We start from the raw sequence: 22,483 nt of genomic DNA on the forward strand, positions 1-22,483 counted from the left end.
TACTTATATTAAGTTATTAGTTAGTAGTTAGTTTACGTTAGTACGTTACGTCTATATATAATATATATATAATACTTCTACTATATATATATATATATATATATATATATATATATATATATATATATATATATTGTATATTAAATTTAACGTACAAGTTAGTGAGCGAAGTTATTGAGCACTAAGCTGCATTCAGTGGTTATTAAGAAATAAAAATCTATCATGCTAAAAGTTAGAACAAGAGATAAAGGGTACTTTCCATTTGATGATACAAATGTCGTCTATCTCTTTTCACTCTCTGAATGTCAACAAGGATAAAACGACGCTTGTCATCAAATAGAAAACATCCAAACTTTTAAAAATTCTATCCGTTTTTTATGTATCAGTTTGGGCCTCTGACAGCCAATGTTGCAGCAGAGAACGTGATAAATGATTCCGATTTTTAAGCAATTTTATATTATTAATTTGTTATTACATATTTTATTTAAGTATCATGAAAATACGCGCCCAATTGGATTGTATAAACACAAATAATCTGGTTACATATTTTTGAATTTATTTATCTCCTAACACAACTTATTTTAAATACTGCATTATCAGAAAATAATAATTTCTTAACGGAACTCTATGGAAAATCGTGGAGAGAAGTTCGTAGCTGAATGTCGCTTAATATTGCTTAATAATTTCAAAAAGCATCGTTAATATTATAGAGATGTTATTTGACAGTTTGACGGCTATATCACAGAATGCAATGAAGAAAAGTGCGTGCAAAGGAGGAAAATATCGTCGTCGCACTAACACGCTATTAGCGTGTTAATTAATTTCCACGGGGCTGTATAAGCGCGCTGTTTGCTGAGGGAAACGACGCCGACACGGTCATTTGTCACCTGAAAAAAAAAAGCTATTTCGAAATCACAGCGGCTTCGATCATTTACGCCGTGTATACAGACATTTCTAATGTCTGTATTCTCGACTCTATTTAAGACCACGATTATTTGACAGTAAACTGACGCGCAATCATTGCGTTCTGTTGAAAGCCAGACATCTATTTTGAGTTTTCATGGTCGTAATATGAAATTAACGCATTTCGAACTTAAATTAAATTAATGGCGATTGCATACGCTAATGGCTCGTCTTTGTCCATATGGTCAGTCATCGATCGTGAGTATTATCGGTTCTTCACTTAAAATATCTAATTTTGCAACTTCCTTCATTTATCGCGAATCAAAAGAGCCAGTCTGAAAGCTGCTACCTCTGAGAATCTACAGTTGATTTATCATATCGCGACGAGATTCGAGAACAAAAGGTTGATTGTGTTATTTTAAAACAAAGTGAAAATTATAAAAATAAGCGCTATATTTATATTTTCATTGCCTAGTACATTTACTCACTTTTGTAATTTTCATTTTAAAATATATTATTGATCTCAAGTTAATAAAATTGTCCGAGTCTAATAGAAACAGCTTTGTAACTGTTATAAGATTCTTTAATTAGTTTAATTAGTTCTTACCTTTAATTTCTCACAAATTTAAAGATTGGTTGTTCTATCTTCGGAACTATGATAATTTATCTAATGGCTAAACAAAAGAATAAAAGAGTAACAGAATAAGGACCATCACACACAAAAGGCTGGTATTCGTAGTCAGATCTTATATTCAAAATCGCGATTCAAGTACAGTCTTAAGAAGTCACGAATCAGAAAACCGAATTAACGTCTTAAAACATTACTTAAGACAATTTTGAAATGAGAACGGACTATGAATACCGCTCTTAAATGACATAAATGCATAATCAACATAAAACCGTTGAACAATTGAGAATCCAACATAAAAACGCCATATCGATTTCCATAAGATGCTCATTAGTTCAGCAGTTTTATGCTGAAGTTATGCAGCTTATGTCATTTTGTGTGTGATGGATAATGAGCTGAAGTTTATTTAAAGATGGAACAAACAACCCAGCCTAAATGTGAAAACTAATATTATTAGGACTGGTTGTTTTATCCTCGGATGAACTATGTAATAATTTATCTACTGCATAAACAAAAGAGTAATGGACCTTTTACAATAAACCATTAGTCATAAATCAGAAGTCAGAAGCTAAAAATTGATCAATCACAATCGTCAATTTTTAACTTTTCACTTCTGATTTAGGACTAATAGCTTATTGTAGAAGACCCACAAAAGCATAAGAAAGTAAGAGACGAGAGAATAAAACAGTGAGCTGAAGTTAATCAAAAAATGGAACAACCCAGCCTTAAAGAATTTTACAAGTGCAAAGCTGCTTTTTCTGATAAACATAGTTATTATTTCGCGTGTAAATTCATAATATTGTGGTTGAACTATAATTTAATTACGTAATTTATAGTCACTTTCAAAGCCAATTATAATTTTTTTTATATAATTACAATTATAGCTATAATTATTTCGCCATACAATTACAGTCAAATATCAAATAATTTTTCAATGTATGTCAGAGTTCCTTCCAACTACATATTTTCTTCTATCTATCATATGCAGATACAGTTGGATAATCTCGTTTGATAAAGAGAGAGAGGGATGGGACGAGAAAGAGAGAAAACAATTGGAGAGAGGTTATATACCCGTTTCTATCAATTTAGATTAATTTTAATCTCAGTTCAACTTGCTTTGCATTTTCTTCTTGAAACTAGAAAAGAAGAATAAGTGGATCAAGATTAATGTTAATCTACATTAATAGAGACGGGTAGAAGAGAAACAGCTCAGCAGAGAACGCAGAGAGAAATTGAGAGACTTACATACTCTTCAGCTCCAACTTGATCATTTATCTTTAATTACGTGTCCGTAATATACGATGAAGATACGAGAAATGCGCATTATTTATTCGGATAAATATTCATTTTTCACAATATGCGAACATAAATATGGCACGAATGACGACCAGGAATCTGTTTGAAAATGTCACTGGCCAAATGCATCGAAATGTTCCACTGTGTCGCCGCGCGAGGGCGCCACTTACTGGATACCTGTTTTATCGGCTTTAAGAATCGAACCTAACCATCAAAATACTTCAAAAGCTCAGGTTCGTCTATTTCAAATGCTTTAGATAAAATATTGAGCTCAATCTAAACAACCTTATTCGAGAAAATATTTAAAAAATTTTTAATTCGATAAATGCGAAATATGCTTTTCCATCTTCGAAAAGACTAATCGAAACATATATTTGTGTTATTTAAACTTCTATATATCTACTTCTAATCTCTGTGTTTTATAAAATATCAGAGAGAGAGAGAGAGAAAGAGAGAGAGAGAGAGATGCATAGGATAATAATTAACGATTATAATTATGAAATAATTAGTAATTATCAATTTTGTAAAATGTAAATAACAAGAGGAGCTAAAATAATAATCGATCCATGATTAAAGGATCAATCGCGAAATGATTGCACTTTTAATAATCGGAGTGGCGAGACTCGACGAGAATGATAAACTTTTTCGAGAATACTGATTGCCGATTAATTATTGATCGATTTTGCTGGAGCCTCAGTCTGTCGCCGTCACTGGACTAGCTTGTTGTCAGCATGAAAAATAGGTATCGTTCGTTCATAGCTGCTCGTGACAACACGTGATATGGGAACACGGAGACGTGTTACGAGGTGCATCCATCGCGCGATTTTGCATCGTTCGAAGTGCGTGATAACAGATAGCTTTTCGATGATGATCCTTATGATAACTTCGCGTTATGCTCTGAAAGTAAGGGGCCCGCAGAGAACAGAGAATAAGAATTTCAACCTATCAGAAATCATGTATTGTGAAATACACAGTTTCTGATAGGTTGAAATTTTATTCTCTGTTCTCTCTATTCCCTATTCCTTTTATTGTGCGGAGCTCCTTACATTTGACATAACATGCGAATATTGCGAATGTGTCTGATGAATATTCACTGATTAATGATGCAGCCACAATAGAAGGAATTAGGAATAAGGAATAACGAAATCAACTTATCAGAAACCGTATATTCCGATGCATCCGATTTCTGAGGTTGAAATCTTTATTCTTTATTCCTAGTTTCTTATTCTTTCTATTGTGGCTGTACCTTTTCGTCTCTTTTTCCGATATGTTCGTGATAACGCACTGATAATGCATTATCTGTGAGTGTGAGTTTAATTTAATTCGCTTTTCTTTTAGGAAGGAAAAGAAAACAGCCTTTTAGGCTCGATTATACCTACGTTACTTTAACTTTAAGCAAGGCTTAAAGGCTCTGTCTCTGTCTCTCTCTCTCTCTCTCTCTCTCTCTTTCGCTTTAAAACGAGAGGCTGGCTTGCTTAAAATCAAAGTAATTGATGTGTAACCGAGCCTTAGACTCTTACTTTGCAGTGCGTATTATCAGCTGCGATGCTGCGATCATTACAAATACGTACTGTTGCGTTTGCGTTACGCAATTGATTCGCGTAATTCACGTGTGGCTCAATAAAGTAGTTCGTGAAAAGGAAGAAGAAATAATTCGGAAACTTTTCTTTGTGTGAAATGTTTCTTGGAGTAAAATAGTTATTCTACAATGTGCTTTTTATTTTCTGTTTTTTTGCTTTTTATCTTTTACTTTTTTCTCCTTTCCAATCGTTTTATTAACAATTGTATTTTTTGTTTCTTTCGAAGTTCGTTAACTTTTATCTCAGGCGATATAAAACAAAAAATCAGATAAGAAGCAAAAAGACAAGATGTAAAAAATAACAAAAGGCAAGAAACAGGAAACAAAAAGCACATTGTAGAACAGGCTTAAATATTATTTCGGATAGAAACTCGCTTTAAAATTAGAATTCTTAAGTATTTTAAATATGTGGTGCATATATTAAGTTATTGTCGCACAATGCACATTACATTAATTTATTTATGTGATCGATCTGTGAATGATTAAAGTTATAATTTGTGAAGAGAAGGATAGGAAAGAATTTGAGAATCTTTTTTTTATATCGGGTGTCTCTTGGAGTACATTTTAGTACATTTTAGTAAGAAACTCATTCCAAAAACATTTTTATAATGTATAATTGTTGCTTTACGATGCATATTCATACGGCTTTATCGATTTTCGCGATTGATTAACAGCGGAAGTTAAAAAAATAGAAGAAAGAAAAAGTAATTTAAAGATTCTGTCGTGTATCATTTAATTATTTTTTAAATGTATCATTTAGAAATAATAAAAATTGTTTTTTACACTGAAAAAAGTTATGTTATATTAACAGCATTATTTTAATTGAAAATAATTTTATTAATTCACACTATAATAACATTAAACAAAAAAAAATGTGTCATGTTTGGTTTAATAAAATTTTATTTGTTTCATTAATACTGTTGTTAATTCAACAAGATTATTTTCAATTAAAAAAAATAATGTTATTGATACATCTCTTTTTTTTTTAGTGTAACTCTGTATTTTATAATACTGTTTTATAAAATATGACTATGCAATTTTAATTCTTTTGCGGATTGTTCGGAAATTTTGATTTAACTGGACTATCGACAAATTATCGTGAGAAAAAAAACGAGAAAAAAAAGAGAGATCGTGAAATTGGATGTTAGTCATCGAGATAAAAATGACGTGCATTTTAAACACGCAGTTAATATGAATAAAAAAACTAATTGTTCAATTTCTATCTGAATGATATCTGAGTGACAGTTCTGTGTAGAAAGCGTACGGTCCAAATCTGAGGTGACTACGAATCCGACATAATGGGAACGAACGTGATAACGTCTCTGACCAGGAGAGCTGCACTGCAGCTGAATTATATATGTCGTCATCAGTCTACGACAAGGTATCGATCTCTTTGTAGAGTTTACACCGTGAAATCCCGAATAGCTTACTGCCATCCCTTAAGTCCTGCGGAATGACAGCGTTTAATAATGAGCGCCATTTAATCCAGCCTAGAACTGTTAAGTTCTTGTCCAAACCTCCAGCAAACGTCTGATAATAAGCTCTTTAGCCGTGGATTAATAAACATCTCACGTACTTCGTGAAGCTACAGCCTTGTTACTTAACACGGAGAAAGTTTGACGGGCATGTATGTACATGGATTACATCCCCGCCCCCCTGTATTTTCCCGTGTGTAGAAATTCTATGTGTTATGTAAAATTTCCCGTAATGTTTGCTAAGAATATTCTTTGAATTACTGACTGTACCCAAACAGAACATAAAATCATCAAAATGACGTTGAGATGATTACAAAATGTTTATTAGAAATTATTTTTTAATCGAGTTTTATTGTAACATTATTGAGACTTATTGTTCTGTTTGGGTATCTTTTTTTTAATATTTATTTCTGTTACAATTTGCAAGATATTGCTCATAATTAACATGAATCAATTTTTAAAAGGATCTCACACAAAACTTAACTGTGGATTTTTAAATTTCAATGAAATTGACTTAACTGTAGTATGTTATTTTAGTTTTTGACTGATCAGAAGTTTTCTTAGACAAAACCATCAAAGAGAGAGAAACTAGCATCACTTAAAAGTTATTATTTTGGGATCAGCTAAATAATATCTTTTTCTACTAATATTATCTTTTAGTAATTGCACTTTAATATTGTTATGCACAAAATAATGAGACGAGTTAATTGGTGTAAAAAAAACACATAATTATTTTAAGAAAAAATTTGTAATTCAGAAGTATGTACATTGCATAATTTTTTGAAAAGCAACTATGTGTTTTCTTTACATCAGTCAATTCATTATTCCATGCATGAAATAAATTAAATGAATTAAAGTACAGTTACACACAAAAAAAATTAAATAGTTTAATACAATAGATAAAGATACTTTTTAGTTCAATTAGACTCAACACATTCAAATGATGCTACAATTAAATCTGTCTATTTTTTTTATGATTTTACCTAAATAAACTTAAATTTTTATGAGTAAAAAAATCTAAAATATGTACATATTAGTTTAAACCACTAAATCAACAAACCCATGATTTTGTGTGTGGGATCCTTGCATTAAAAAAAATTCAAATTTGGCATTGAAGCAAGTCTGATATTTCGCTTGAAACCGTTGTTTTCCTTGTACAAGAAGGAACGGTTCAGATGTACGGAATTTTCAGCACATGTTCCTCGTACGACCTGGTGATTGTGGGTGGTGGCATCATCGGCTGCGCAACCGCCCGCGAGATAATTATGCGGCATCCAAACATGAAAATAGCCATTGTGGAAAAGGAGAATGCCCTAGCTATGCATCAAACGGGTCATAACAGTGGCGTGGTGCATGCTGGCATGTATTACACTCCTGAAAGCATGAAGGTGAATTTAGAGATAAACATATAACTTCTTGCATGCAGTTATTTTAATAGCTGGACCTGTGATAAGATTGACAGAAAAAATTATTAATCTTTATTGCCATATAATACGGGTAGATTTCCCTTCTATTATCGTTACAAGAAATAATATATTTCATATTCAATCTCTATGAATAAAAACAATTTTAATTAACTTGTGTAAAACAGAAAATTAATCAAATACTGATTATTCTCACAATATTCCCAGAAAAATATTAAAACATTCATAATTTAACATTATAGGCAAAACTTTGCGTGGAAGGCTTGAAACTGTCGTACGAGTATTTCTGCAAGAACAACATACCTCATAAGAAAATTGGCAAGCTGATTGTCGCCCAGGATCCGGCTCAAATCAAGAGAATAGACGAGCTCTTCGATAGAGGAACGAAAAACAAAGTGCCCGATTTACAAATTGTTGAAAAAGATTGCATTTCAAAATATGAACCCAAATGCAAGGTATAATGCAAAAATAATAATTGTGTTAAATATAAAATATAAAAATTGCATAAAAAAATAATTTAATTAATTTTATTGTCTTATTGTTATAAATTTACTTCCAAGTTTTAATCACACATATATATATTCTTTCAAATACATATAAAAATAAAGCTTTTTTTTTTTAATAGAAATTTAACTCATCCTTGTATTTTATATTTTTATTTTATTTTTAGTATGTTAAACAATGAAGAATTTATAACTGTATAAAAAAATATAGGACATCAGACATAAATATATAAATAAACACGAATAATTGAATTTTCTCATTTTTAGGGAGAAAAGGCTTTATGGTCACCGTGGACCGGTATAGTGGATTGGGCGGTCGTGTGTAAATCCTTTGCCGAAGACTTTCGGAAAATGGGAGGCGAAATCTTTTTCAATTGTGAAGTAATCGGATTTGCGGAGTTAACGGAATCGAAAGGGAGCAGTCAATTATCTTGTATATCCGTTCAATCGAAAAACCGAGTAAGATTTTCTTCCATAAGCCTTATCTTATTGCATTTATTGTCACGTTAATAATCTAATATTCTAGCAATTTTTCTTTTAAAGTGCATACCAACGAAATATGTGCTGACGTGTGGTGGTCTACATGCAGATCGATTAGCGGTGATGACGGGCTGCGATGTAAATCCGCGAATAGTACCATTTCGTGGCGAGTATCTTCTGTTAAATGAGAACAAACGACATCTCTGCACGACCAATGTGTATCCGGTGCCTGATCCCAGATTGCCGTTCCTGGGCGTGCACTTTACTCCTAGGGTTAACGGTGAAGTCTGGTTGGGTCCCAACGCTGTTCTTGCGTTCTCTAGAGAAGGCTATAGGTATTATTATTAACAATATTATATTTACTTACAATATTATATTAACAATATTATATTTACAAGATTGAATAATATTATATTAACAATATTCTTTACAAGTATCTTGCATCGAAATATATCCATTATTTAGATTTATACTATTAATAATATAATTATAATAAAGTATTTGAAAGATCTAAACTTCATCATGATATTAAGATTTCTCTTTTAGATGGTTTGACATAAACATAAAAGACTGCATAGAATTGGCAAAATTCCCTGGTTTATACAAACTATGCTATCGGTATTTTCTACCAGGCTGCAAGGAGATAATAAAATCGATTTTTTATCCCTTAGCTGTAAAAGATCTCCAGAAGTTTATTCCTGAACTTACATACAAAGATGTAAAAAGGTATTTTGTGCGCTATATCCATTTTATAACTATATCGTAAAATTTTCTCTCATTACTGTTAACAGAGGATCGGCAGGTGTAAGAGCTCAAGCAATGGATAAAGACGGTAAATTAGTCGATGATTTCGTTTTCGATGTAGGCACCGGCATGATTGGAAGCAGGGTGTTGCACTGCCGAAACGCACCGTCACCAGCTGCAACTAGTTCTATGGCGATAGCAAAATTTATCGCCGATAAACTTGATCACGACTTCAAATTTTAATGCAAGTCAATACATGTAATTATCTAATCGCTCAAATGTAAAATGTGAAACAGAATGAGTATTTAAAAAGAAGGTTCCCAAAGAAAATACAGATATTTTTTATGTGCCATATAATTTTTGTATTTGTAAGCAATTTATTATTTCAAAAAATATATATTTGTACATTATATCGATTTATATACATTAATATATATGAATTGTTATAGTAATAAATATTTAAGAAATAATTTGTAACGAGATAATAGCAAAAAGGATCATTACGTACAAAATTTTATATATGGAACCTTTTTTAGCATTAATTAAAGTGCCTTAAAAAAATGTGCTGCTACAAATACTAACGAATATATCTGACATTAATATCTGTAATGAGTTCATGCTGTCTAAAAGCTGTAATTCATAGTTTTGTACAAATTAATTAATAAATTATTTTCTAGTACAGGGATATAATACATAAAGATTTCAGAAAATGTATAATAATATATAATAAAAGTATAAATTGAAGTATATGTAATAGTTATCACATACGCACAGATAAAACTGTAATTTAAAATATTTTAGATAATTCTAAGTTTGTTTCCTGATATCATAAGACGTGTGGTAGCAAAGTCCAATGCAGCAGTTAGATGATATCCCATGTTTGAAAGCACAACTCCATATTCGCTTAAAGCGAACATTGAATACACTGAAATTATATAGCAACTCTCTAAAATTCTAAGATAACAAGAACTACATTGCTATATATAACAATAAAAATATCAGTTAATATCTTACCTAAGGGTTCGCAATATTTATTATGTCTATAAAAGAAGTAGCATGCTATTACTATACATATCACATTCAGCATCATTGATCTTCGTTTCCACTTTAAGGAAGCATCATTTGAGCCTTTTGCAATATTTAGGCAATTTTTCATAATATAATACGCTACGAACATGTATATAAATGACGTTATCAAAAAAGTTATGAAAGACATCCTATGGAATGCTGTAAAAAAAGCAATGCAATGCATTAATTGTACTATATTATGCTACACTAAATATTCATATGCATAATTATATAAAATCTTAGAATGTATGCAGCAATTCGCATACCATAATTCTCGTTGGAAGTCCAAAAGCTCAGTGTCACCAGAGAAGTATTTTCAATGGCGTACATAATGAGCGCGATATTACTTAGATGTTCTGCCCACTTATAAACATGCTCCTTATAATAACGATAATACAGTGTAAATACTAAAGTTCTTAATAACGCTTGCAATGCTATAGCAGTCTTCCATACATCTTTCTGAGGTCTATAATGACCTATGGCTGCTGAGACAGATGGTAAAAAATTGTACACCTAGAAATTACAAGAAGAAAAAAAGATTACTTTTCATGAGGTTTGTATAACTTACATATCCATTTTTATTAATGTAGATTAATCTTGTTTAATTTATTCTTTATTTTTTTATAATTCTAGAACTAGAAAAAGTACATTAAACTTAAGATTAATTTATTGATAAAAGCAGACATAATCTGCTTATTACTGCTTATTACTATTACATTATTATTATTTTGTCAGCTCTTTACATGTAAATTATTTTTAAATGTTACTACTTTTTTAATTTTCTGCGTTTTTTTATTTAAAGTTGTAATTCATTATAGGCTCACATTTCAAGATAGCTTTGTGTATTTTTCTTTCATTTTACTGTATATCTACTCATGTCTCTTGTTTTGCTCTTCAATAAAAATTATTAATATATAATTTATGAAATTACTTTTCATTCTCATACAAATCTTTATTTCAAAAGCTATGTTATGTAACTGAATTTTTGCTGATTCATGAATTGAATTCCTTTACGAGACGCATTCCTTCCAGAAACTTATCATAAATGCTACGTTCAAAGTTACGCAAGATATCCCGGCAATCGAGTCTTGAAAAAAAAACAGCTATTTGACAGCTGTTATTGGCTGCATTCTGTAAAGTATATGATGCATACGATACATCCTTGTTGTTTACTGAATATTAAACAAGGAAAAAATGACACATTATGTACAATAAACGCTTTATGAGATCAGGAGATTGTCTCGCACGAATAATTAGCGACTTAACAAACGTACCTGACAATGAGTGGAAGTGGAGTGTTCAAAGTTATAAAAGACTGACCAGGCGACGCAAAAGACGAACGCCAGGAAGGGCAGGAACACGGTGAACCATGCCACTCTGGAGAACGGCACGATGAGGCGGGCCTTTGACATGTCATCCTCCGTCAACGGAATATACTCTGACCCCAATCTGATCTTGCTCATATTATTAAACTTTCGTTACTGCAGTATCTGTTTACATCACAACATAAATGACACCGCCGATGATAAGGTTAATACGGCAATTTGGAATCTCAATCGTCACTGGCGCGCTCGTCACTGATCCTCTCGGCGCGTTTCCTGCGGATCTTCCTGGATGTGCCGAGTCCCGGCCGCGGGGAACGATCGTACGCGACGATCGACGCGAACTCGCGAGTCCAGGTCGTCGGTAAGCGGATCAACATTGTAACAGGTTAGGTTCACTCGGTCATCGATCGATCAAACCGCAGCTACTCTTTCAAACTTTTCTAGAGTGCGTTTTACTTGGCGCTCACAACGCTCATGAACATTTTTTGTCCTTATTCAATATTCGACATACTAGAACGAAATGATTTCATTCCAAGAATACGTTCCATTTGTCGTTCACAATGTTTTAAAGCCTTGTTCACATTTCTAAAAATCTGTCCAAGATCTCGGATGGAGAAAGAACTGACCAATCATATTGATCATATGATTAAAAATTGCGTTCAGCAGAAAAAGCAGCTTTGCAACTGTTGTAAAATTCTTTAATATGATTAGTCTTGCTCTTAGTTCCTCACTGGATCTAAATATAAATCATATTCAAGAATTTTATAACAAAGAGATAAGTCGGCGATACGCGATGCATGTTTTTCTGCTGAATTGCGTTCCAAAATTCAACTCGAGTATTATAATATTTTAAGCTTGTTGGTCATTAAATGTTGAATAAAGATAAAGGATACTCGGAGTTGACAGAGTCAAATTTTTGGAACGCACTCCTATATAATTTTCGAACAAATTTCTTATCAGTAGTAAATTACTAATAGCAGTTGAATTGTTATATATTAGCAGTTATCTGCAAATATCTTTATATGCCTTCCAATAAACAACACAGATAACACGATGTATCATTACATTCTTGTTTTTTTTTAATATTAAACAAGGATGACAATGAAGATGCTTTCCAGTAGAGGCACAAATGACAGAAATCATTCTGTCTTTGTTTCTTACTGATTATCAAACAAGGGCAAGATAACTCTGTGTCAATTTGTATCTCTTGTGGGAAAGTATTATCCCATGATCACTGTGTTGCACTTAAATATAACATTTAACTCAAATTTATAATGATTTATAATAATTTTAAAAATCTTTTTGACGATTTGGTTGACATGATGTAATTAAAATTCGGACGTAACGCCTCTCTTTTATCTCGTTCTCTTTTACCACTGAAAATGCCTGGCACGCGAATGACATGAGCTAACTCAGCTGTAGCATATATTTGCAAAATGTGAAACGTAACCGCATGTAATCGACAGATACTGATTCGATTAAAGACTATTCCGTCATATATATCAAATGCTTTAATTTTATTGAGTTGATCCTCGCATCTTCGCTTCTAGTTGAACATCGCCAAGGATAAGATTGGAAATTGACTTTCGAAATTTCCTATAAACTATAGTACGGCCAATTAAGGTTATAATCTGGGACAATTGAGAATTACTGTAACGATTTGTACTTCTGAACGAAGTTGATGTGAGGAGTCCCGACTCTCATAGCTGCGAGAGAAGATGACTCTGGGGACGTCAACCTAAAAGATTGTGATAGAGCAAAAACGAAGCCTCTAAGAGCCCTCACAGAGGTTATTATAACCGGGTCTATTGCCGGGTCTACAATGAGTCAGTAGTCGGTAGTTCTAAAAGGTTCTTTACATAGAAGATCGTAAATGGTCGTGGAGTCTTAAGTCGCAAGAAACTGACAATTTTAATCGAGTATTCTCCTTATATTTATTTGTTGTGATTGGTTGGTTTCCTACACCTTAAGACTCCACAACCATTCACGACTTCTATGTAGAGGATCCTTTAAAATCGGCGAATCGGTGAAATTGATCAAACAGCCAATTTGTATGATTAAGACTATCGATTTTCTTAAGACTGATCAAATTTGACTTTATTCCTTTCTTTATTAATCGAGCTAAACGACTCTCTTTACAATTAACAACTAGTAGATGGAAAAAATCGTAGTCACTTATTTAGGTTAAAACTAATTAATGAGCCTTCTAAAAATTGATTAATCACAGTCGTCAGTTTTTAACTTCTGACCTCTGATTTATGATTAATGGCTTATTAGAAGGCCCACAAAGCTCGATCTATAATTGTGTAAACGTAGTTGTAAGTAGCCATAGTTGTAACAATTCATTAATCACAGTCGGATATTCTTCTCATATTCAAGTGTGATTGGTTAATTCTTACAACTACAACTACGTTTACGCAATTGTAGATCAGACTTAAGATTTCCGACTCATTGTAGACTTGGCATATGATTCAAATTCACCGCATAGTATTGATGATCCTTTTTTTTGGTTCAGAAAACCAAGCAAGGGAATAATAATAAGAAGAAGAAGATCTGAAACAATTTCGGAATTGTGTTTTTTTTAAGTGTAAACGCTCGAACGATTGACAGAAAAGACATCTAAATTTTAGCCTGCCACATTCTGCACAAGGTTCTCTTACAACATGACTTCGTTCTTAGTGAATGTACTGGCTACAGCAGGTAGTATTTACAAATTGTCATATTTGTAATAATTAGACCCATTTATCTATCAGTATAGATTAACTCTGTTTGAATTACTTTTTGTATTGATTAATTTATTTCTACAAATAAATTACTTTCGGTTTAATTTACTTTTTATCTTTGTCTAATGTTTATTTATCTCTCAATATAAGATTAACTTTAGTCTTGATTTAATTTATTCTGTATCTTTTTTTAATTTTAAAAAATTACAAAAATATAAGTCAAATCAAGATTCAAGTTAATCTATATTCATAGAAATGGACATTGGACAGTCATTGGTGAATACCGAATGCAATTCTGTCTTACGAATACAATTTTTTCTGTAGTCAGAAATGTAGACAATATATTTGCAAACAATATATTTATACTTGTAATTATATATGAAATTTATAATAAAATATATAATTAAGCAGTTTTTCTTATCACACAGGTAAACTTGAGAAAGCGGATCTTCAGAAAAATATCACTGAGATACAAAAGGAAATAACAAAATTAGAATATGAAGTTAAAGATTTTATGGACGACAATTACGTTGAGTTTAGTTCAAAGTTGACAAGAGATGTACACTTGGTTAAAAAGACAGAACAGCTGTTAGAGGAAATTGGTATTTTGCAAAGCAGAATAAATGATCAAGTATGTTTTATCAATATCATCATGCTAAATGTTATGATAAAACTGATATTTAATGTTATTACATTTATCATATAGATCAAAATAGAATTGTCTAGTTCAACAAAAGAGCTGAAGACACTCTCTCAAACATTGAAGGAGTCTAGTATCAGCCTGCAACTGTCCCATCAATTGATAAGCCTACACAAGTGCATAAAATCTATACAAATGGCACAGAAGGAAAAACAGTATGTCGATACTGCCAAAACTCTACAGCAAATGCAATCTCTGTTGAATACTCCTCATAGTCTCCTGCATGAACTCGAAATATATACGGCAATTAAGGATGAATACTGCAATCTCTTTCGTTCGTGCTTGATGGAAGCTTCTAACCTCTTACACGATCGAATTTGCTGGAGCAACAATATGAAGGAAAGTAAAACAGTTAACTCTATCATTATTAAAAACAAATACGATGATATACAGGAATTAATGCAAGGATTGGATATTATGGATCATCTTGAAAATGAATTAGAAGTATTTTCTACAAAACTGACGGACTATATAATTAAACCTATCATTTATGATCACTGTTCAGTATACGTCGTCAAGGAGAGAGTATTTACTGTAGAGATATTGGAGAAAAAAAAGATGCCATGTTACAAAGGTGTACTATATAACTTGAACCTACTCTTCAAGTTCCTCCATCAACATTTAAATCTGATAGTAGATAACGAATCTTTCCTGAGAAGATTGCAACCACATCTACTGGAAAAACTATCACATCCTTTGATAACAGATTGCCTCTCTCACACCATTCCAACTTCTAATGCAGATCTGAAGAACTTCGAACCTGTAGTTGAAACAATTAATGAATTTCAAAACTACTTGGTAGTAATTGGTACTTATATCCAATTATTCAATAAGATAAAAGTATATATACTATATAATACAAAAAAATTAAATGACATATTTCAGGATTCCTTTCCGAGGATCAACTGTTCTTATCAGAGTACACAAATAACATTGATAAACTCTTCATTAATAGAATATGTCAGGATTTACTAGCCAAAGCTAGAAATATAATGAAAAAAGATCTGCATGATTCTCTTCGATACGAACCACAGGTATTCATTTCACTGTTATTATATTAAAATAATACGTAGAGAGAAGTTATAGGCGTATTCAGAACATGTTTTTATCTCCAAGATTTAGCATATGTAACGAATTATAAGCTCATTGTGCAACATAGTGTGTTCTGAATACTAGTCAATAATGAAAAGCATTTGATTGTTTTAGGAACCGCCTAAGCTTATAGATAAAGCGTTCGAGAACGACTACGAATTATCTATTGAAAAGAAGTTAAGCGATATGTCATTTTATCTACCAAAATGTCAAATAAGGTACATTTAATTAATAGTAATTAATGTAATATGAATTCAGATTTTGACAACTTTTTCCTAGTGCTCTGTGATACTAAATATACCCAATTTATTTTAGCAAAAGTGCACAAGAAACACTAGAATTAGCGAAAATGATATTGGACGAAGCTTGTGATAGTTCGGATGCTTGCGCTGTTAGATTATTTTATACATGTAGGAACGTATTCGAAATGTATGCTGGTTTAGTGCCCGAGCATCATAAAAAGTTTTTAAACACAATACCGCAACAAGTTGGTAAGAATGACACATAACAAAAATAAACTAATTCTAGCATGAATAAATATACGTAATAAATAAATATACGTAATTATTATTGCAATTATATTTTAGCTTTGTTTCACAATAATTGCATGTATCTCGCCCATCATCTGCTTACACTGGCGCACGAATACAGAGACAGGTTATCAAAAATTGTCCAAAGATTGAACTTGACATTTGCGGATCAGGTTACGATACTTCGAGATGTTGGGTCGCAATCCTTCCTAGATCACATGAGATATCAAAGAAATATTATCTTCGATATCATTAAGGATTCAGGTTTGATTTACTTATATATTATATTAGCTACGAAGAAAAATTGAAATTAAAAAGATTTAGCTAAAATATGTTTATAATTAGGCTTCTCAGGATTAAGCCAAGCGCCTCAGTTAGATCCTAGCACCGAACGTGCATTAAGACAATGCATCAGACAATTGGAACTATTAAAGACTGTCTGGTTGGATGTGTTGCCTATAAATATTTATTGTAGAGCCGTTGGTTAGTTTTTCTATTCATCAGATTCTTTTCATTGTCATATGTTAATATTTTAATTTTTTTACATCACAGGATGTATAACAAATTCCATGATGGATGATTTAATAATGAAGATCATATCTGCCGAAGATATTCCAGTTAAAGTCGCAGAAGAATTGGTAATTTTATTTAATATGGTTGTAAAACGAATGCCGCAGATATTTCCTGTAAGTATATAATGCACAAAAAACACAATACAAAAAAATAAAGTATATTTGTATACGAAAAGTTTAATATGACATAGATTTTTATTGCATTTAATGTCATACATTTGATACGATAAAAAGTTGCTCGAGATAGTAGCATTCCAACTGGTTCCTGTAAAAGTTAAGCCATAAGAATATTATTCCGTTTAATGTTAATCAATTAGCATTTTCATTTTATAGGATCAACAAATTCAACAACATGTACGTAAATGGACGAAATTTTTGGAGTTGATTAAATTACTTGATTCATCACTGAAACAAATCGAACTCAGATGGGGAAATGGAAAAGGGCCATTAGCACAGGAGTTCACTGCTCCACAAGTCAAACAATTGATCCGTGCAATCTTCCAGAATACAGACAGAAGATCTAACATCTTAGCTTCTATAAGATAAAAATGTAAGATACAAAATTTCAAATACATATAAACAATGAATGAATAATTAAGTTTTGTATCATACATGTAAAATTGAATATGGAAAACAGCCCAAGAGTAACTAGAGAGAAGATAGTCATGTAATTTTATATACTTTTGTATAAAAAACAATTAAAAATAAAAAATACAATACTATACCTCTCTATTTGCCGTCATACATATACACGCGCGTACACAGAATGTCATTAAAAATTTTGTTTCGGTTATTTATAAAATTAATATAAATGAAATAATTGATGGCGTAAAAAATGTTAGATAATAAAATTAACAATTAAAATTAAAGCATTAATAAATTAAGTTCTGAATATATTATATAATCAATTAAAAAAATATTTTTTTTATTACTGTCAAATAGATTTTAATAAGAAATATTATTTCAAATAATATACTAAATATATTAAATATTTATATAATAATTAGATATTTTATTTTTCTATTTTTTAAATAAAAATTGTATTTAATTTTGAATCAAATTGTTTTATTTAAAATAAGAAAGAAAATTAATTGGAGAATTAAGCATTGAGATACCTAGAAATGCGAATATTGCCTAAAAAAAATCTATCCTGCATCTAATTTATAAAAATTATATAAGAATTTGAAGTTTTTAATTTTTAGTGTTAAGTTGTCTAATTATATTAATAATTTCTTCTTTTTTATTAAAATACTTACGTGAATGGTTTCAACTTATAATGAACTTGCATATGTCCAAATTTTATATCTGGATTAAAGTCAATTCCGAAAAATTCTCTTTTTCCGTCAGGAGTTTGATTAAAGTATTAAAATGCACGAAGAACGTTAGCGCAAACACAATATCACATAAAAAATAACATATCTAATAACACGGAAATTTGCTTGTAAGATGTATGTTATCATAGAAACTTCGAATATACGTTAACTAACGTATTTGATAAAAATAAATTGTTCGTGAAGTGACGGAAAAAAATATCAGACTATGTTATAATAAACTGAAAAAATAATCAGTCGGTCAGTCAATTAAGCAGGCAGGCAGGCAGGCAGAGGGTGGCGGTCAGTAGTGAGCGCAAATCGTTTAATATCTCAATTTCCAATTCCATCTTTTACAGTGGAGATAATATACATCATTACCACTATTTTTATCACTTTCTTATTTACGAGCATCTGAAATGACAAAAATTGATGCTCGGACATCTCTTTCCAAATGCAGCACTGTTTCTGCACGTATATCACAAAAACGAGGTGGAAGATATATCATGTTCGATGCGAATCGCTTTGGCAAGCAATTTTTTGATCTCGTCGTTTGTGCGTCGAAATTCTCAAGATATATTACACATTACTATATATCTATTTCTTCTTCTTCGATTACACGTTATTAATTGTTATATGCGAGCAGCAGTTTGCATTTGGCTAGTGTTGGCGCGATTTACTGTCTCCTTTCCGATTCCATATAAAATCGTTACTATTCATAGAACGTTAAGCGAGCACACGTTTCTAAATACGTGAGAATGATATTCACAAGATTATGAACCGTTGTACCGCAATCTCAGAACTTATCGGAAAGCTGAAAATAATGATAGCTAAGCCAAGCAAATCAACAAAATTACGAGATGCTACTATTTTAACGGTGGGATTATATGTACGCAAATGAATCATGAATTCTGTATTATAATTGTAAACCAAGGACCACAAAAAATCCTACGTATCTAAAATGTGTAAAGAAAGGAGATCTAAAATAACCCACGATAGATTTCGATTTAAAATAAAATGATGATTGCAAATAGTGTGTTATAATCTCTATAGATTAATAGCTCTATTAATTATTTTTTCAAATATTATTCGCACTTCGCGATTCGTGTTTCACGATTCGTGTTCGAATGTGAAGAATGTTTTTTTTTTTTCAAGGGAACTTTCGAGTCTTTTAATCATAAAAAATGTTCTCCGGCAGCGACCACGGGTTGTATGGAAGTGGACAATGCACGGAAAACATTGCACAGCGCAAACTGCAATGGTAGTTCTTGTTTATATACAGGTCGCTGTGTAGATTGGACAGAAATGAAGTCGTCGAGGCGGGTGGCTGATCGGCCCGCAGTTCAGATTGGCAAGACGCAGCGTAGTTCTTTTATGTGCATTCACGTAGATGACGATGACTGTGAACATGGAAGTGCAAAACAGTTTGTCACATTACTTCGCCCCCTTTTGACTCCCATTGACTGAGAGCCGACAGTAGCTTGATATTTTTGTGCATGCAATTAAATGATTTTGCCATATTTAATATGATAGCAACGGATTGATCTTCATGCACATAAAAATCTTTTTATGTAATTTGTAGAATTCTTCCATATTTAGTTTGTAATATTTAGTTTGTAATAGACCGAAAGCAACAATTGTTCGTGTAAAATAGATAGATGCGGAATCGCATCAAATTGGTTTCTGTAAATTAATCCATTTAAGCTTTGCCTTGAGCTAGATATTTCTTTCAGACACAATATTTATCTGTGTCTAGTTTTTTGTATATATTTATACGCGATTGTCTAGTTTTTCATTATCATAATAACTAATATTCTTAGAATTTCTCCTAAATTTCAATCATTAAAAATTGTTCTTTTCATTTCAATAGTCTTTCCCAAAAATCTTTTAAATGATACGAATTTTTAAGTGTAAAACTCAAATATCTGTTTACATCGCATACCCGTGAGCGAATACGAAGATCGTAGAATCACAATACGCCACGAGATGCCTCTTAACAGAATCTATCATCAGAATCTATTATCAGAATTATAGTCAGGGTTGGGATAACGCATACTTGTACTGTTGCTTTTCTTATTTACTTTGTTATAATAATGACTTGATAACAAATTTTTTCATGACTGCAACAGTAATATCAGGATGAAAAAATAATTTAGTCATTGTAATAGGTTGAAAAAGTCACCCGTTACTGAAAAAAGTAACTGGCCATTTGTAACACATTACTTTTTACTTTAACTTTTTTCAAATAAAAAATTATTAAATAAACACGTAATATAAAAAGTTACTTTTCCAATCTTAGCACAATTTTAGTTGTGTAAAAGTTGTGTTAGTTATCAGTCATAAAAAATTGCAACGTCATCATCAAATCGTTTATTATAAAAAGTAATCTCATCCCTGATTATAGTCTAATGGAATTCTGATCGTACTTTCCTAGCTCCCACAAGATTGTTACGTTTGAGCTAAAAGAACTTGCTAATAAACGTGACACGAGTTCAATATCAATTTAGATGGGTTCTCGTCAATACCTGCCACGGCCGGCGGGAGAGCGGCTTCGATACCTCGCTGTGCTTGTATCCTTCCCGGTGTAGTAGTCGGCGCCAGTGTCCCCGCTACTACCACCGTAGACATCCTGTGTATATCCGTCTCGCGTAACATACCCGCTGCTGCGATTGTACATATAGTCTTCTCCATAACGACCTCTGCCCCTACTTGCGCCACCCCTGCCTGTATAATAGCTGCCTCCATAATCTGCGTAAGTACTGCCTCTGTAACCCGCAGTAGTGCCGCCCCGAGAGCCAAAGTCCCTACTGCCAACCCCGCGATTTCCTCTGAAACCACCCGCGCCACCGCCCCTACCGCCCCCACGGCCCCTACCCCGGGAAATCTCCACTCTCAATTTTGCACCCATAATCTCCATGCCGTTCATGTTGCAGCAAGCCAATTCGGCCTCGTTCATGTTGAAGAATTCGATGAAAGCGAAGCCCGGTGGATTAAACGCTACCCACACCTTGTTCAACTTGCCATACTTTTCAAACTCCATTTGTAGATCTTCCTTCTTGATGCTCTCATTCAACCCGCCCACATAAACGCGTGTATATCCTTCTGGTGTCATCTTGCTGCTAAAAAAAAAATAGAATAGTTAGTAACTGTTTACTAACTAGGCCCAGTTTTATCAATGTAAGATTAACTTTAATTTTAGTTAAAGACTTTTCTTATTTTCCCCATGAATTTCGGATTCGCTAAGACTGGTTACAAGAAATTTGTTTGCATCGCATACTTCAACATGCTCCAACATGTTTCTACAACAGCTTCTACTTTAACGAGCGCGTTTGAATGAATGAGTAGGAGCTACGATTGGAGAAAGTAGGTGTATGTGACACGAATAAACCTAATACTATAAATATAAAACCCTACAACAGAGTCTGGCTACTGTCAATTTTGTCAAAATAAGAGTGAGATACACACACATACATACACACACATACATACACACACATACACACACACACACACACACACACACACACACACACTACTTTAATTTTTACTATCTTATTCATTCTAGGTATTCTAACTTGTAACAAAAATTTCCAACTGACAAAAACGATGTGCCAATTGTGCCAATGTCAAATTTGTTGTTTAGTGGTCAGATTGTTATAGAGTATGTTCAACAAAAAAAGCGGTGTTGCAACTGTCATAAAACTCTTTAATATGATTGGTCTTAGTTCTTTACTTATCTAAATGTATAAATCAATTATGTTAAAAAATCTAACAATTGCAAAGCCGCTTTTTCTGCTGAACGTAGTCATAGGGTCTCTAATTTCAGTTCAATGTATTAAAATTGGAAAAGAGAAGATTTAGAAAAAGATACAGTTCAATCGAAATTAAGGTTAATTTTACACTGGTAAAATCAAACTTAATAATAACATAACAATGTTATAATTTCATATTCAACAATATAAATGTAATGTAATACATATTGCATACCATTACATCTGTCATTATTAAGTCTGTGATTATAAAAAAAAAATGATTATAAAATTCAGCAACTATATCAATTAACACTAATTCAATGTCAACAAGCCTGTTCTTTTTTCTCGACTGTTATTAACTGAAGATTGGAATGAATGT

At 32.1% G+C, this 22,483-nt stretch overlaps 4 protein-coding genes across 4 annotated transcripts; 2 read left to right on the forward strand and 2 right to left on the reverse strand.

The window, feature by feature from the left end:
- Nucleotides 1-5,704: 5,704 nt before the first annotated feature.
- On the forward strand, nt 5,705-9,275 carry LOC105625974 (L-2-hydroxyglutarate dehydrogenase, mitochondrial). The gene is made up of 7 exons (XM_012207282.1): nt 5,705-5,787; nt 7,074-7,269; nt 7,548-7,760; nt 8,076-8,267; nt 8,352-8,623; nt 8,835-9,014; nt 9,080-9,275. The coding sequence occupies exons 1-7, from the start codon at nt 5,705-5,707 to the stop codon at nt 9,273-9,275; spliced, it is 1,332 nt and encodes a 443-aa protein (XP_012062672.1).
- A 554-nt stretch (nt 9,276-9,829) lies between these two features.
- On the reverse strand, nt 9,830-11,563 carry LOC105625975 (post-GPI attachment to proteins factor 2-like). The gene is made up of 4 exons (XM_012207283.1): nt 11,375-11,563; nt 10,367-10,613; nt 10,047-10,259; nt 9,830-9,957 (listed from the first exon to the last, which is right to left on the reverse strand). Exons 1-4 carry the CDS (start codon nt 11,561-11,563, stop codon nt 9,830-9,832), a joined length of 777 nt encoding a protein of 258 aa, XP_012062673.1.
- A 2,525-nt stretch (nt 11,564-14,088) lies between these two features.
- On the forward strand, nt 14,089-17,588 carry LOC105625976 (centromere/kinetochore protein zw10 homolog). Its single transcript, XM_012207284.1, has 10 exons — nt 14,089-14,125; nt 14,577-14,779; nt 14,855-15,656; nt 15,734-15,882; nt 16,055-16,158; nt 16,256-16,431; nt 16,528-16,734; nt 16,816-16,953; nt 17,023-17,156; nt 17,376-17,588. Exons 1-10 carry the CDS (start codon nt 14,089-14,091, stop codon nt 17,586-17,588), a joined length of 2,163 nt encoding a protein of 720 aa, XP_012062674.1.
- A 1,904-nt stretch (nt 17,589-19,492) lies between these two features.
- On the reverse strand, nt 19,493-21,464 carry LOC105625978 (RNA-binding protein Rsf1). The gene is made up of 2 exons (XM_012207285.1): nt 20,878-21,464; nt 19,493-19,752 (listed from the first exon to the last, which is right to left on the reverse strand). The coding sequence occupies exons 1-2, from the start codon at nt 21,462-21,464 to the stop codon at nt 19,725-19,727; spliced, it is 615 nt and encodes a 204-aa protein (XP_012062675.1). The 3' UTR covers nt 19,493-19,724.
- Nucleotides 21,465-22,483: the final 1,019 nt, after the last annotated feature.

Source organism: Atta cephalotes, assembly GCF_000143395.1.
Source record: "Atta cephalotes unplaced genomic scaffold scaffold00004, whole genome shotgun sequence".
Classification (NCBI taxonomy): domain Eukaryota; kingdom Metazoa; phylum Arthropoda; class Insecta; order Hymenoptera; family Formicidae; genus Atta; species Atta cephalotes.

Coding starts and splice junctions, on each gene's coding strand:
- LOC105625974 (XM_012207282.1), top strand. CDS start 5,705: ATGGGAACGAACGTGATAACGTCTCTGACCAGGAGAGCTGCACTGCAG. Junction 5,788..7,073: donor CGTCATCAGTCTACGACAAG/GTATCGATCTCT, acceptor CGGAATTTTCAG/CACATGTTCCTCGTACGACC. Junction 7,761..8,075: donor AATATGAACCCAAATGCAAG/GTATAATGCAAA, acceptor TCTCATTTTTAG/GGAGAAAAGGCTTTATGGTC.
- LOC105625975 (XM_012207283.1), bottom strand. CDS start 11,563: ATGAGCAAGATCAGATTGGGGTCAGAGTATATTCCGTTGACGGAGGAT. Junction 10,260..10,366: donor GACTTCCAACGAGAATTATG/GTATGCGAATTG, acceptor CTTTTTTTACAG/CATTCCATAGGATGTCTTTC. Junction 9,958..10,046: donor TAAATATTGCGAACCCTTAG/GTAAGATATTAA, acceptor ATATAATTTCAG/TGTATTCAATGTTCGCTTTA.
- LOC105625976 (XM_012207284.1), top strand. CDS start 14,089: ATGACTTCGTTCTTAGTGAATGTACTGGCTACAGCAG. Junction 15,883..16,054: donor CTCTTCGATACGAACCACAG/GTATTCATTTCA, acceptor TGATTGTTTTAG/GAACCGCCTAAGCTTATAGA. Junction 17,157..17,375: donor GAATGCCGCAGATATTTCCT/GTAAGTATATAA, acceptor TTCATTTTATAG/GATCAACAAATTCAACAACA.
- LOC105625978 (XM_012207285.1), bottom strand. CDS start 21,464: ATGACACCAGAAGGATATACACGCGTTTATGTGGGCGGGTTGAATGAG. Junction 19,753..20,877: donor TCTCCCGCCGGCCGTGGCAG/GTATTGACGAGA, acceptor CCATGTTCACAG/TCATCGTCATCTACGTGAAT.